The sequence below is a fragment of the Sinohyriopsis cumingii genome, chromosome 15, assembly GCF_028554795.1.
Source record: "Sinohyriopsis cumingii isolate HCF-2022 chromosome 15, ASM2855479v2, whole genome shotgun sequence".
Lineage (NCBI taxonomy): Eukaryota > Metazoa > Mollusca > Bivalvia > Unionida > Unionidae > Sinohyriopsis > Sinohyriopsis cumingii.
Genome location: NC_142975.1, coordinates 43,779,742 through 43,795,966, shown reverse-complemented (window position 1 = coordinate 43,795,966; position 16,225 = coordinate 43,779,742). Strand labels below are relative to the sequence as shown.

The following is a 16,225-nucleotide window of genomic DNA, read 5'->3' as shown; positions in this document are numbered from 1 at the left end:
GGCTTTTGTACTTATACTTAGTGCAGCAAGAATAATGCTGCTTTGACCATATCTTCTTAATTATCGTTTTGGTAACAACTAAGACACAAACATTCATTATCTCTATGTTATATGCAGAACCGTTTGACATAAATACATATTTTCTCTCTTCCCATTTATTTATTATGCTTCTATTTACATTTTTATGAAGTTATTGATTTTCCAAAATCACATCTAATGTTTTTTTTAAAATTTATTTGAATATTTATAGATTATTTGCCATATTAGTTGGGATTTGGTGTCCAAGTTATATGAGTTACAAATGTAATTTTTAAACAAAATTTGGTTAATTAACATATTACATATTATAATGTTTTCTATATATGTGTTTACCAACCACTGAATACTGGCAAATAGCATGGATCAGATTAAATAATAAAATGTTTTCAGAATTTTTAAGAAGGAAAAAATTGATCTTGTGTATGTTCTGCAGATAATGGTGTCCAATTATATATTCATTATATGTCAAGTTACTCCTTTAGGTCAAGTTTCACACAGATGTTCAATTAAAAATGCTGTGAAATGAATTCTGTATTGCTATGTTTGTTTATGCTTCTTTCCACTTGTAATTTGTGCAAAAATCGGACACCAAGTTATATGCGCAATTTTTTCAATGTGCTGTTTTTCTTGTCATGTTTGAGCCAAAATATGAATCAGTGAGGTCAGTGTCATAAATATTCTTTAAATATAAGCTCAAAGGCATGCAACCAGTGCATAAAAGATGTTGTTTACATATTGTCACATTTTGGGACCCATGATCTCAGTCAAGCACTATTATGAATATTTATGAATCCAACAGGTTACATTGTTTAATATATACACTTTGTTATGTGTATTACGAATGTTCATGAATCTGGAAGGTTTCAGTATTTATATATGTACACTTTGTTATGTGTATTATGAATATTCATGAATCTGGAAGGTTTCAGTATTTATATATGTACACTTTGTTATGTGTATTATGAATATTCATGAATCTGGAAGGTTTCAGTATTTATATATGTACACTTTGTTATGTGTATTATGAATATTCATGAATCTGGAAGGTTTCAGTATTTATATATCTACACTTTGGTATGTGTATTATGAATATTCATGAACCCAGAAGGTTTTGATGTATATCTACACTTTGGTATGTGTATTATGAATATTCATGAATCAGGTTTTGATACTTATGTATCTACACTTTGCTATGTGTATTATGAATGTTTGTTAATCCAGTAGATTACAGTTGTTTGAATATCTTCACTTTCACATCATATTGTGATTGCTTATGTCAGTCTTGCCAGTCAGTCATGTGTCCATATATATATATATCAATCAGTTCTCCTTATTACCTGAACTCTATTCACACCAGGCATTTGCAACTTCCTCCAAGGCATGAGGGAATTATGATTTTTTTTCTCTTCTATTCCACATTCCAAATTATATTGACAACATTCTAAAAAGAATGTTTCTGGGGTTAAACCTTTTAGAAGTTTTCTATATGGAAACAGGTTGGGGAAAAAGTACCTGTTGCTGACAACTGTCACGCTTTTGGTGTTCATGTGACCACAGGTAACTATTATTCTCAATCTTTGTGAAAGTCTAGAATCTCTACTGTGAAGCTATCATCCAATCACTGCAGTTGGGGGGGGGTAGTCCAGACTGGCCATTTTAGGAGTGGCACCAGTGTTGTGCAAATGACATTACTGACTATCTATTTGGAGACAGATTTACTAATTGTATGCCCTGTCATTTATTGGTTTGCCAATGTAGGCTTGGTACCAGTGAAAAAGTACTAGAATGATATTCCTAACTTTAACAAAAAACAAACAATGTACATAACAGGAAGCATTCAGTAGACTGTAAATATGTGAACAATGAAGGCAGAAGGAAAGAAGAAAAGAAGATCGTTTTCACTTGGTTATATTTGTACTTATACAGCTGATTTTGGAGACTCCTCAGATGAAGATTCTGGTGACACTTTTGAAGACGAGTTTCGGCATCACAAGCGTAATTATTACATGACAAAGATGGAATATGAGAAAGTAACACCGTAAGTTGCTAAAATGCTTTATCTCTGTACTTGTTATAAATTTTGCTGTGTCCAATTGTCTTCAAGAAGTAAAATTGTATTTTACAAGAAACATTAGGCAATCTTGATGTCTGTGGCAAAGAAATGAATATATTCATAAACCGATTTGCATATTTTTAGGTACCTTTAGTCCTGGAAAGAAATCTTGCAGGGTAGCAATATATGGGTTTTGTTTCTGGTCACTAGAAAGATTTAAATTTAAAGGAAAGTTTCATTGATTGAAAATGATATAATACTTCTACAATGCACATCAGAAATTGTAGCCTGCTGAATTCGTTCTTTTACACTCTTTCAGTTTTTATTAAGATTATGTTTATGTTGTTAAGTATACAGACAACAGAAATAATCAGGTCAGTGTCAGATTTTATGATGAAGTTGTAAAGTTTCATATAGGTTTTGTTACATAATTTGTTTTCGTTAGTGTTATTTGTATAATATGGTGTTATTTAAATATTTTGATATAAAAAGCATAACAAATGTCTTCATATGAATATCCAACATTTCCATAATTACTTCATAGTGATATCCAGTATTCCCATAATTACTTTATAGTGATATCCAACATTCACATAATTACTTCATAGTGATATCCAACATTCCCATAATTACTTCATAGTGATATCCAGCATTCCCATAATTACTTCATAGTGATATCCAACATTTCCATAATTACTTCATAGTGATATCCATTATTCCTGTAATTACTTCATAGTGATATCCAACATTCCCATAATTACTAAATAGTGATATCCAACATTCCCATAATTACTAAATAGTGATATCCAGTATTCCCATATTTACTTCATAGTGATAACCAAAATTTTCATAATTGCTAGTTCAGTGCTACATATCTGTTTTGCGTAACATTATATGACTGGTGTTACAGTGAATGCATTTTTTGTCCTGGGTTGTACAGTAAACATACATTTTTTAATCAAATATCCATAAATAATGACTTATACAGAATATATAGTGAGATTGTTTAAACTTGATTAATAGAATTTTAAATGTATAGTAGCTAGTGGCAGATTAGTTGAGCATGGTAATTTGTCACTGATCTGTAAAAAGAATTATTTCTTCTTTTTTCATATCAGTGAGGTGTTGAGAGACCAGGCAGAGGGCTACGTAAGGGCAATACAGTGGATTTTATTGTATTACTTTGAGGGGGTTCCGTCTTGGGGATGGTAAGTTTTCACAATCTGTTGTTGTCTTCTGGCATGTTTTAGCTGATAGCGAATCACTTTTCCATATTCTTGAATATTTTAAACATGAATCTCACGCTTAACCTCAAAAGACAAAATTTAGGTATTCATACTTTAAGTAAATTTATGTCTGTTAAATTTTATTTGAACAAACAAAAGTTTTTTTTTAAAATCATGTAAGTTCTATGACTAGCTTAATTCTAGAGTTTTCTTGGGACACCCTTAATTATTATCAAAATTAATTTTGTATGCGTGTGTGATTTGGATTTTTAACGTATCTTTAACAATTTTTCAGTCATATTGCTACAGTATCTGTAGTGTGGCACTTTATATTGATGTCTAGCACTGGAGCATCATGCCACAGACATGTAGCATGATGTCCCACCCTTTCACATTTTCCTGACACCAGGCTGACCAGTCTAATACTAACCTCTTAATGCTGAGAGCCAAGCGAGGCAGCTGTTAGTACCATTTTTATAAGTCTTTGATATGACTCTGCTGGGGATTGAACCCACATCTGCGTTGGACGCTCTAACCACTAGGCCACCAGAGCGGTAATTTTTTTATGACCTATAAATGTTGGGGCAAGAAATTTGAGCAATGTTTTTAATGCAGTACAAGTCTTGGACACCTTCAGCATTTTTTCCTACTAATTGTTCATAAAGACAAATAATGACTTCATAATTGCTAAGGAACTATCATTTGGAATTATTACATAGTAATATGATAAGTTAATATAGTTTGTTTGAAAAGTCAATAAATTTATTTAATTTTCCTGTTATCTTTCTTTATTCTACTTAATACAGATATGTATAATTTGATCAGATGATGACAAGAATTGAACATTAGTGGGTTGCTGTATGCATCTGTAACAGTAACATCTTCCTTTTACCCTAGTTAGTTAATGTTCGTTTATGCATTATTGTTAGAATTTTTCATATCAGTGCACTTATAATTTCATTCTTATTTTGTCTTGAACGTGTAAATACCTTGTTAAACTCGTTAAAATATTATCCCAGTATGACAACAACAAACAACAAGTGGTTGGTTCAATGCTTGTGTTTTGTGAGCATATTTACTTACATTATGGCATTGCCACATGTGTTTTGAGGGGCCCCAAGTGGCTGAGTGGTCTAAAGTGCTCACCATTACGGATCACTGCCATCTCACCTCTGTCTGCGTGAGTTCGAGTCTCAGCCTCAGCAAACGTTGGTACGTGAGAAAGCCTGCCAGTAGCTTCTCGTGGGTCGGTGGTTCTTCCCCGGGGTTTTCCAGGGTTCTTCCTCCACCGATTATACTGGCCACCATGAATAGCCTATCTTGTGCTGAAAAATGGCGTTAAACCCTACAACAACAACAACAACACGTGTTTTGAAGATCTCAGCTTTTGCTGAATGATATACATCCTGTGGATTTTAATCACAGACACCACAGCACTAATCTTAAATAAATAATATCTCCAAAATACAATAAAGAAGTTTCAGAAATAATGCTTCGAAAATAATTATAATTCCATAAAAGCTCAGTTGTAGTTTGCTTTGATCTAGGTGACCTTGAGTATCCATTTACACAACTATGGTAAAAATGCTAATATTGTGGAGTAAACGGCAATTACATATCAAAGTACTGGCATAGCTACCAAACAAAATTCTCTCATTAACCAAACTAGTTTCAGGATTTAATCAATTAACTGATCTGGATTGCTATCAGAAAACAAAGGACAAATTCTCCAATTATAAACAAAGAAAATGCCAAAACAACCAGCCTGCCAATTTGTGAAAAATTATGACTTTGTTAAGCCAAAACACAAAATTCAATTAGGTCAATATTAATCTTAATAGATCTATCTTCAGAATTTCAGCCTTTATTATGAGCATTCTTTCGTGTGACAGTTATGGGAACATACGCTAATTATTTGTCTTATACAGTTAAATATGTGCACCTTTTCATAAAGATTACATCACTTTTGTAAGATCACTTATATTAATGGAAAACAGTAACTCTTGAGTTTGTAGATTAAAGCAAATGAAGCAGTTATGTACATCGAGCTGGAATCTAATATGGAAGAATACAGTTTGGGGAAAACAGTGAATAAAGCAAAATCTGAGTTTAATATTTTGGGGAATAAACAAGGGTATAATTGATGCAAAGCACAACGTGCACTGTGCAAATACTGGAAATTATGGTACAGACTGGTCTCCCTGATAAACTTTAATTGAAGTCTCTATTCACCTTCATTTAATTCCATGTTAGAGAAACTGGAATATATGCTGAAGTAAAATAATTTAAAAAACAATGATAATAGTTTATTGATTGGTTATTGGTCACTGCTGTGTGATGTGTTGATCTGGCAAATTTTGTCTTGACATTTTTTGTGTCTACAAGTGTTTGGACACCAAAAGTGCTATATTTTTTACACGCACACAGGTCTCAGGACACAAACAGAAAATAATATTTTTTCATGTCCCAAGATTTACAGACATTACGCTATTCTCCTTTGCCACATATTGTTATTTTTATGGTCTCACTAAAATTAGTAAGAACTTTCGACCCATTGACATCTTAGGTCAGTTTTTCGCTCAAGGGAGGCAACTCCTTTTTAGGTACCTGACCATGCCTGAAAGTAGTTATCTCCTTTTGGATATTGTTCCACTGAAAATAAAACTTGATGCTTTTAACACATTAACCCCTGGAGGTTTTTGTCATTTTTGCCTGAAAATCGAGTAGGAAACACATTTTGAAAGCTTTTTCTGAATAGACTCAAAAACACCAAATCCCTGGTCATCTTTCAATAACATACTGCCTAGTTGTGTTAGAAACATTGTTTTTCGTTGGCTATTTGACTCGCGCATGAGCAGAAGGGTAAAAGTTGACTTTTCTTTTCTTTCTTTTTTTGATAAACAGAGCCATTGTTTTTGTATGGAGACCACTCTTTGTTCCAAATGCCCATCTTATCCTACTTTTTGCAAAGGCTCATCTGTCTGTTTGCAGTTCATACCGAGCGAATTTTGTGTAAAAGAAAGTCGGGTCCAAAAATGAGGTTTTTCTATCTGTATTTCATAGTGCAACTTGATATTCTAGATTATTTGTTATCATTGTAGAGCTACATCTGTCTACCTTTCTATAATACCACCCACTTTAGTGTATCATGCATGACCATGACGCTACAGAGCTTGGCAGTACGCTGCTTCCTCCTGCCTCGTAAAGTCGTCGCTAGGGGTTAATGTGTTATTAGGAAATCAGTACAGTCACTATAAATCAACAATTCCACAAATAATGTTCCAATAGATATTAAACTTTCTATTGTGACATAAAGAAGGATTTATGATAATATAATGATTATTTTTAGCAGAATATTTATAATAGTGGCAAAGACAATGAATAGGACTGACTCAGAAGTTATGTTCTTCCATCTGCTGGTAGTCTAAATACTTTATCTCATCTTGTGTCATGTAGAACCATTTCAGCCCTCCATGCCATCAGTATCAGTACTTTCATCTCATTGTATGTATTATAGTGTCACCTCCACCTTCCATGACATTAGTAGTTGCCTATATCTCATGTCATGTAGTATCACTTTCACCCTCTATGCCATCAGCAGTCTTAGTACATCTGTCTCAGGGGCCCCAGGTGGCTGTATAGTCTATAGGTCTCACCTTTATTAATCACTGCCATCTCACCTCAGTCTGCATGGGTTTGAGTCTCTGGATCAGTTGATGTGGATATGGGAAAAAGCTTTCCAGTAGCTTCTCATAGATCAGTGGTTCTTCCTGGGGTTTTCCTGGGTTCTTCCTCCATCAGTTATTCTGGCTGCCATGTATGGCCTATCATGTGGTAAAAAAATTGTGTTAAACCCAAAACATGCAGTCAGAATTCTCAATACTTCCATCTAATTCTGTGCAGTTTTGTGACACTTAAACACCCCCTAATGCCATCAGTAGCCACTACTTCCATCTCATGTCATATAGTGTCACTTAAACCTTCCATGCCATCAGTAACCTCAACACTTCCATGTCATATCATGTCATAAGTAGTGTCACTTCAAACCCAATCCCCTAGTGCCATAAGTAGTCTTCCATCTCATGTCATAAAGTGTCAATTGAACCCTTCATGCCATCAATAGTCTCAATACTTCCATGTCATGCAGTGCCATTTCAGTCATCCATGCCATCAGTATTTTGTACTTCTGTCTCGTGTCATCTAGTGCAACCTCAAGTCTCCATGCCAACAGTAGTCTCAGTACTTCTGTCTCTACTCATGGTATTTTGGGTCACCTCTACTCTCCATGCCATCAGTAGTCTCATCTTCTGTCTCATGTTGTGTAGAGTGTCACCTCCATCCTTCATTTCATCAGTAGTCTCTATTAATGTTTCATGTCATGTACTGTCACTTCAGTCCTCCATGCCATCAGTAATCTCAACTTCTGTCTCATGTCATGTACTGTCACTTCAGTCCTCCATGCCATCAGTAGTCTCAACTTCTGTCTCATGTCATGTACTGTCACTTCAGTCCTCCATGCCATCAGTAATCTCAACTTCTGTCTCATGTCATGTACTGTCACTTCAGTCCTCCATGCCATCAGTAATCTCAACTTCTGTCTCATGTCATGTAATGTCACTTCAGTCCTCCATGCCATCAGTAATCTCAACTTCTGTCTCATGTCATGTACTGTCACTTCAGTCCTCCATGCCATCAGTAGTCTCAACTTCTGTCTCATGTAATTTCACTTCAGCCCTCCATGCCATCAGTAATCTCAACTTCTGTTTCATGTCATGTACTGTCACTTTAATCTTCCATGCCATCAGTAGTCTCAACTTCTGTCTCATGTAATTTCACTTCAGCCCTCCATGCCATCAGTAATCTCAACTTCTGTCTCATGTCATGTACTGTCACTTCAATCCTCCATACCATCAGTAGTCTCAACTTCAGTCTCATGTCATGTAATTTCACTTCAATCCTCCATGCCTTCAGTAGTCTCAACTTCTGTCTCATATCATGTAATATCACTTAAATTCTTAATGCCATCAGTTGTCTCAGTATTTTAATTATTTATTTTTTGTGTAAAATTTGGTAAAGTTTTGTATATGTATTTATGGAATTTTCTTGAAGTAATAAACAGCTTACAGATACTGAAGAGTTCTTATCAAAGTGAAATGTCTTGTTCCATATTCTGAAACAATTGAAAAAAGTAATACTAAAAATGCAATCGATCTTACAGATTGTATTCTTTTGTTGCATTATGAAAACATTTTGTTCACAGTGAGAATTATGCCCTTTCCTTCATGCATCATTGACTAGCTTGCTCTTGAATATGCTTTTCCAGGGTACCACATTTTGTAAGCAACAGCCATACTCTCTCACTGTTTTATCTGTCTGTAAGTCTTAAGCAGTTATACTTAGCACAGCTTACTAAAACCTTTTGAAGATATGCAGTTTTACCTATTTTCTTACATGTATACATTTTCCTTTTGTAATGCATGCGTAATCCATCTCTGTGTGGTTGAACTTTGCAGGTACTATCCACACCATTATGCGCCATACATCAGTGATGTGAAGGATTTTAAAGATATGAATATTGAATTTGAATATGGCCAGCCCTTCCTGCCCTTCCAACAGCTAATGGCTGTCCTTCCAGCAGCCAGTAAAGACCACCTGCCTACAGCCTTCCAGGTAATAATGATGGCCTGGACATATTCTGCTACCATTTGAAACCCATTCTTACAACCAGTTTGAGTAACTTATTCATATTACCAGTTTGAAACACTCGTTCCTTCCACCAGTTTGAAAAACTTTATTCTTATGAGTTTGAAACACCGATTATTACCATCAGTCAGTAAAGACCACCTTCCAGGTAATAATGACGGCCATGCTGTATCTCTCCACCATCTGAAACTCATTCTTACCACCAATTTGAGTCACTTACTCATATTACCAGTTTGAAAAACTTGATTCTTACCATCAGCCAATAAAGACCACCTACCTACAGCCTTCCAAGTAATAATGACAGCTTGGTGTATTGCTCCACCATCTACCTACAGCCTTCCAAGTAATAATGACAGCTTGGTGTATTGCTCCACCACCTACCTACAGCCTTCCAGGTACACTGCTCCCTCGATAACTTGCGCTCGGATAACTCGCGATCCCACTTATAACGCGGTGTCCATCTTGGCTCCCAATTTTTTCCAGAGAAAATGTATTTAAAATATCTTTAAAATATGCAGAACATGAAAAATTTACGATAAGAATTGGTAAATTAAACCTTGATACATTGCTCGTTTTATCATCGAAAATGGTGATTAATGCCCGTAAAAATAGAATCCATATTTTGAAATTTGCAAGTTCTAAAAAAGAATTAATTTCAGAGATCTTGAAAACACTTAATTACGCGTATTTGGATGCCAATTTTTGATCTGGGACGCAGAAAATCACTGAGGCGGGAGTCCTCCGTATGCATGTAATAGGTGCGCAGGAAAATTAAGAGATTTGCCAGTCCTGTTTCAGCCACCTGCTTTGTGAGAAAATGCGTTGATCAGTTAGCTGTGCTTATATTTACAATGACAGAATTCGGTGACTGAAAGACTCCTTGATGTACATACATGTTGCCATTTTATAAGAGTACATAAAAAAGAACATGATGCAATAGCTAGGTGGCTAGTTCAAAGGCTTTGACTGGCGGTCGGGTGAGAATATGTACTGATATTTAGTGATTGAATTCAGAGGCAGAAAGACCCAGTTTTAAAATCCTGGCGAGACCTCTGTTTAAAGATATCATATAATATGTACATTTTTATGATAAATAGTTGTCAGTATACTGAAAATAAACAGTCTGGTGAAATAGCGATCAATGAAAACTACTGGTAAATGCTAACAGGTGGCAACAGAGAATGAAATAAACACCAATGTCTTCCTGTGTGAAAGTCACGTTCTAATCCTTTAATTCTGTTTCACTGTAAACATTATAATCGCAACATATTCTGTTCACTGAAAACATGAAAAGAGTCAATCGACCGTCACATCAAAACCCGTGAGTACTTCTGTGAGAACCTAATTACATGCCGGCTTTGTTTTGATCAACAACTTGGGGAAGTGTTTGTTGCATTAAAAAAATCGATTACAAGAGACCTGGGGTGCTGGATTAAGGGTCTTGGAGCTGCCTTTGACGTAAAGCAAAACAGTAACAGAGACAGCGACAATGATAGTGACTGAAGGTTTCAGTGAAACTGATGTCATTAATGCCGAGGCTGTTTGGGAGAAATTCGTACAGACTCATGGTCCTGAGATGGGCGTTTCTCTTGATGATATGGAGGAGTGGATTTGTGCTGACAATGATTGCTACACAGCCGAATACATGTCAGATGAAACAGTAATTAATTCTATAACGAACAAATTTGCAACAGAAGACGATTCTAACTGGAGTACCACAAGTGTTGAAAGTGATGCAGACGCAGATGTTGCACCACCTCCCCCCTCTGCACAGGAAGCAATCAAATCTTTTGATATTGCCATAAGGTGGCAAAATGTTGACTACATAAACCTCATGCAGTTGAGAAATCTGAGGGATTTTGCTCGGCGACAGAGAAACCAAGGAGTAATTTTTAAAAAAATTAACTGATTTTTTCAAAAAGTGATTTGATATTTGTCAAGCGTGGCACAAACGGCAAGTATTAACTTGTTCTAATTTACATTGTTTTAAATTTGTAGACCATTAAATTCATGTTAGTACTGATTAACCGTTGTTTTTTGTTTTCCATTTTACTTCTATCGCAATCAAATCTATATATTGTTCAATGGACACTGTTTCTCAGAAAGAGTCAATCTTTCGTATATAAAAAAAAACATCTAATCTTGATCAAACAATAAAACTAGAATGTATCCAAGTCAACATAAAAATTAGTGACGTAGTACACAATGTGTGAAGTGGTACACATGTTACGTGAACGGAAACCATGTGAAATAATGTTTTCAATGATCGTCTCAATATACTGTAATTTATCCTAAAATTAATGTTGCTTTATGTGGAAATAATAAACAAAGTACACCGTTATGAAGAGATATTTATTCACAGTTAATCTCAGCACGATTATAAAGTGAGTATTCAACACTATAATCTGCCATACCCTCACCCTTAGTTTTCCTTTATGTCCTCGATCACTTTATTGGTTTTGGGTTTATTTTGTAGGTCCCTCGATAACTCGCGCCGCACTTATAGTGCGGTCGATGTTTCTGGACCCTGATGTGCGTGAGTTGTCGAGGGAGTGGTGTAATAATGATAGCTTGGTGTATTGCTCTACCACCTACCTACAGCTTTCCAAGTAATAATGATAGCTTGGTGTATTGCTCCACCACCTACCTACAGCCTTCCAAGTAATAATAACAGCTTGGTCTATTGCTCCACCATCTGAAACTCATTCTTACCACAAATTTGAAACATTCATTCTTGCCATCAGCCAATAAAAAACCACCTACCTACAGCCTTCCAAGTAATAATGACAGCTTGGTGTATTGCTCCACTGTCTGAAACTCATTCTTACCACCAGTTTGAAACACTCATTCTTACAATCATTACCATTGGTCATTACACATGAACTGGACTGTTTTTAAGTATTGAACATCGACAGCATACTGTGAACCTGCCATTTTTGTGTGGTACATTTTTAAACATTTTGTTTTCACTGTCTGTCCATCCACATCTTAGATTAAGACCAAGTCAGACATGTTACAATCCTTCCATCCACACCCTTGATTAAAGTCAAACCAGACATACTGATTTTACTGTCCATTTATTTACACTCTATATTTAAGTCCAGCTGAGACTTATTTTATTGTCTGTCCATCCAACCCTAAATTAAGGCCAAGCCAGATATATTGATTTAAGAATCCACAAGTCCACTCCCTATATTAAGACCAGGCCAGAAATATTGATTTTACTGTCCATCCATCCACACCCTAAATAAAGGCAAACCAGACTCCTAGATTTTTCTGCCCATCCATTGATACCCTATTTTAAGTCCAAGTCAGACTTTGATTTTACTGTCTGTCCATCCACACCCTAGATTAAAACCAAGCCATATATTGTGATTTTATTGTCTGTCCATCCACACCCTAGATGAAAGTCAAACCAGACATATTGATTTTATTTTCTATTCTTAGCCATGTTCATTTTATTGTCTGCCCGTCTACACCTAGATTAATGTCAAACCAGACATATTGATTTTATTGTCTATTGTTAGCCATGTTCATTTTATTGTCTGTCCATCTGCACCCTAGATTAAAGTCAAACCAGACATTGATTTTGTAGTCTATTTTGAGCCATGTTCATTTTATTTTCTGTCCATCCAATCCCTAGATTAAAGTCAAACCAGACATTGATTTTATTGTCTGTTGTTATCCATGTTCATTTTATTGTCTGTTGTTATCCACATTCATTTTATTGTCTGTCCATCCACTCCCTAGATTAAGGTCAGTCTGAAAATATGAGAAAATAGGACTCTCTTATTCCACTAAAGGATTATCCAGGAATCTAGTTACCAACAGTAATGTCAATTTTCCACAATATCATGAATTTTGATGCCCTCAGATATAAGTGAGGTCATAGTAAGTTACTGTAAATATTTATGCATAATAATAATTTTTTCAAGTCCCTGATGATAATGGACAACTCCCCTGTGATTGACTTCTACCCTGTCAACTTTGAGACAGATCTGAATGGGAAGCAGCAGGATTGGGAGGCTGTTGTCTTGATACCATTTATAATGGAGGTAAGATGAACTCTTTTTCTCTCTTTGGTTATTTTCCCTTTGTAGTGTAAATTTTCTCTGATAAGGAATTTGATTAGTGTACATTTTTTAAAATTTTGCAAATTTTGTCTTGCCTGCTTTAGCATAAGTGTGATGTGGGAGTCAGTTATTCTCACCAGCAGCGATATAAACATTGATTATGATTTTGCTTTTGTATGGTCATAAGTCCCATACCCTTTGAGGGTTTCTTTCATACTTAGATCATGTCATCAGTTAGCATTGGTCTTTCATTGCCACACACACAAAACATGCACACCCTCCTATATCATAAACAAGGCCAAGGTCTTTTGTAAATCTTGTGGTTAGCTGGGTTTTTTTGTTAAGTATTACTGTATAGTCACAAGTCACAAACTGTTAGAGGGATTGCAATCATACATGGAGAGCAGAATCAATAAGCATTATCATATCAACTTCATGCACCACCACCATCATCCTTCAGCACCTGAGACAAGGTCTAGGTTATTTAAAAAGACTTAATTAAGTTTATGATTCAAGTTGTTCCATTCAGACACACATTTGCAGTTACGCAGCTGAAAATAAATCATGTAATGTCACTGACTGCGCCCTACATCTTTCAGTTTAGTGACTTAAAGACTTACATTAGAATTTGTGGTGGTCTGCAGATGTTGGAATTAGGATCCAGAGCTTGGGAGAATGGGATATGTATCACAGTTAGTACACACCTTGAAAATCTGTGAATATCCTTGGGTTTTGAAATCCCTTTTTATGTCCTTGAATATGCTTGAACTGTGACCCAACATTGACTGTATCCTTGAATATACTTGAATTTTGTGAAAATGAAAACAAAATAATTGGACCATATGTTGATGCATTTCAGTTGCTTTATATTTTTGAAACAAAATGGCATTTAAAGCTTTTAGTAGACAGATTATGAACATGCCATGTGTGAATTGCTTGCGAGTGGTCTTCTTTATGCAACATAATGGTACATATATGTTCTGGGAGTACAGTTTTTTACTTCATGAAGGGTGTAGCTTGTTTTCATTTATTGGCAGACACCTGTTCCTAATAGGGCCATCAAGTAAAACTAAGTGACCGATCAATCATAATCCATCACTCTAAATGCACAGATGCTGCCAGGGTTTGCCATTGTGTGAATTGTGCAAAATTTGTGAACATTTCCACACTTGAAGAGCAGTGATTAAAGTCGCACATATGAAAACATACTCTGTGCATTATACAATTTTATTTAACTGTTCACCCTTAAAATGCTTGTTGCGACATCTCACTTTCTCTATGTAGGCAACTATTTACAATGCTTAGTTCTTCAGACTGATTTGAATGGTTGTTGAACTAACTTTGATTGTTGCATTGGGCCCTGTAATAAGCATTATGTTGTACTTTCAACCTTGCATCAAGGAAGCATACCGGCTACCCAGACAACCAAAAATCGCTGATCGCCAATGTGGTTCATCTTCAGATGACAAATTCATTTGGCAAATACTGGCTGATAATAGTGATGATGACAATGATTTTAAAGTTAGAAGTATATCAGATGATTGGAGCTGGGAAAGTGTTATTGGAGATACCAGTGGGTGATTTTGAGCCTGAAAATGGTCTCATATGAGTCTGATGTACGTGATGGACAAAAAATAGATGGCAGTATTTTAAAATTAAATGTTGTAAAGGAAGAATACCGAACCTAATTAAAATAAGAAGACATTTTTCTAATTTAGTCCTGTGAGAAAGGTGCTACAAAACTATATAGCCTTTTAATATAAACTGAATAAATAAGAATTAAAGAAAAGATAAAATTAAGAACTAATGGTATTTATTTGATAAAAGCACCTCTGAACAAGCAGACTACAACATTGATGGACTAATACTGCATCATGGAATAGATAACAAATCTGGAATATAGTAAAGCACTGATTGAGGAAAGTGAAATTTTTGCAGAGCTCATGTTAGTGAAATATTTTGGAGTAAAAGTTTCCAAAAACCAATACTAGTGAGCTGTGGAGAATCACATATAACAGCCAAAAGGAACAGTTTACCAAGTTATTAACGCTGGCAAAACTAGCGATGTATATGCCCCTTCAGACAACAGAATGTGAAAGGAGGGTGCTTGGCACAGAACAATATTCTTACACCAATAAGGAACAGGTTAAGTTCAGAAACAACCAACAGATTAATGCTTATACATCTACAGGCAACATCTTTTAAAGATTTTGATTTTGATAGAGTTCTAACAAAGTGGAGCAGGAAGAAAAATAGAATATTATAGAAGTGTTTGATAAATACTAAACTTTAGCCATTCCCTCCCCTCAATTTATTTCTACTCCCTCCTTATTTCATTGACAAATGGAAATCCTGTTACTTTCACAAATGATGACTTGAAAGGAAGAAATATAGAGAGTGGCTTTGAAAAAGTGACAAAGGTGCTAACAAAGCATACTGCTCTCCATGTAAGATGTTTCTTTTCCCCACCCTCCTTTTTTATATTTTGGCTTTTCTATGATGTCAATGTTAGTTAGGCACCATGTCATAATTTTTTATGACTTGTACTTCCTCTGAATTTAATGACAAATACAGCTCGCTTTCATATACAGTAATTTCATCTTTATTCCTTTAACTTTAACTTCTTTAGAAGCATTTCAGATTAAATCTTGATTCTGTTTCTCTTTGAGAATCCGGGTTCTGTCCTTGAATTGTTCTTGATTTTTTTCCTCACATAAACTTGTATCAACCCTGTGTATGCCTATATGCTTAATGGTAGTGATAGCCTAGAGAAGGATAATACTACTCTTCTGCAGACTTGCAGCTTAATGGGTGTTCTCTTTTAAATAGGATAGGCTCTTGGAGGCAATGAAACCATTAGAAAGAATGCTGACAGATGAAGAGAGAAGCAGGAATGCACATGGACCCTGTCTGATGTACCAGTATACAACAGACTGTCTTGGAGAATATCCATCTAGTTGTCCAGCTGCCTTTCCAGATATTGCCTTTAACCATGCCAAGTAAGTACAGGTCATTTGTAACATAAGGGATGCTGCATAAATCAATCAGTTTTAAACCATGCTAAGTAAGTGTCATTTGCAACATAAGGGACAATTCATAAATCAACCAGTTTTAAACCATGCTGAGTAAGT

At 35.4% G+C, this 16,225-nt stretch overlaps 1 protein-coding gene across 2 annotated transcripts in view; it reads left to right on the top strand.

Annotated features, from left to right (window-relative positions):
• Positions 1-16,225, top strand: part of LOC149781708 (5'-3' exoribonuclease 1-like) — a 218,249-nt gene that overhangs the window by 97,604 nt on the left and 104,420 nt on the right. For both annotated transcript variants that reach the window (XM_089935809.1, XM_089935808.1), the window contains exons 13-17: positions 1,966-2,077; positions 3,211-3,300; positions 8,832-8,988; positions 12,957-13,076; positions 15,924-16,093. In XM_089935809.1, the coding sequence (XP_089791935.1) occupies positions 1,966-2,077; positions 3,211-3,300; positions 8,832-8,988; positions 12,957-13,076; positions 15,924-16,093 (649 nt within the window). The remainder of the gene's footprint in view (positions 1-1,965; positions 2,078-3,210; positions 3,301-8,831; positions 8,989-12,956; positions 13,077-15,923; positions 16,094-16,225) is intronic.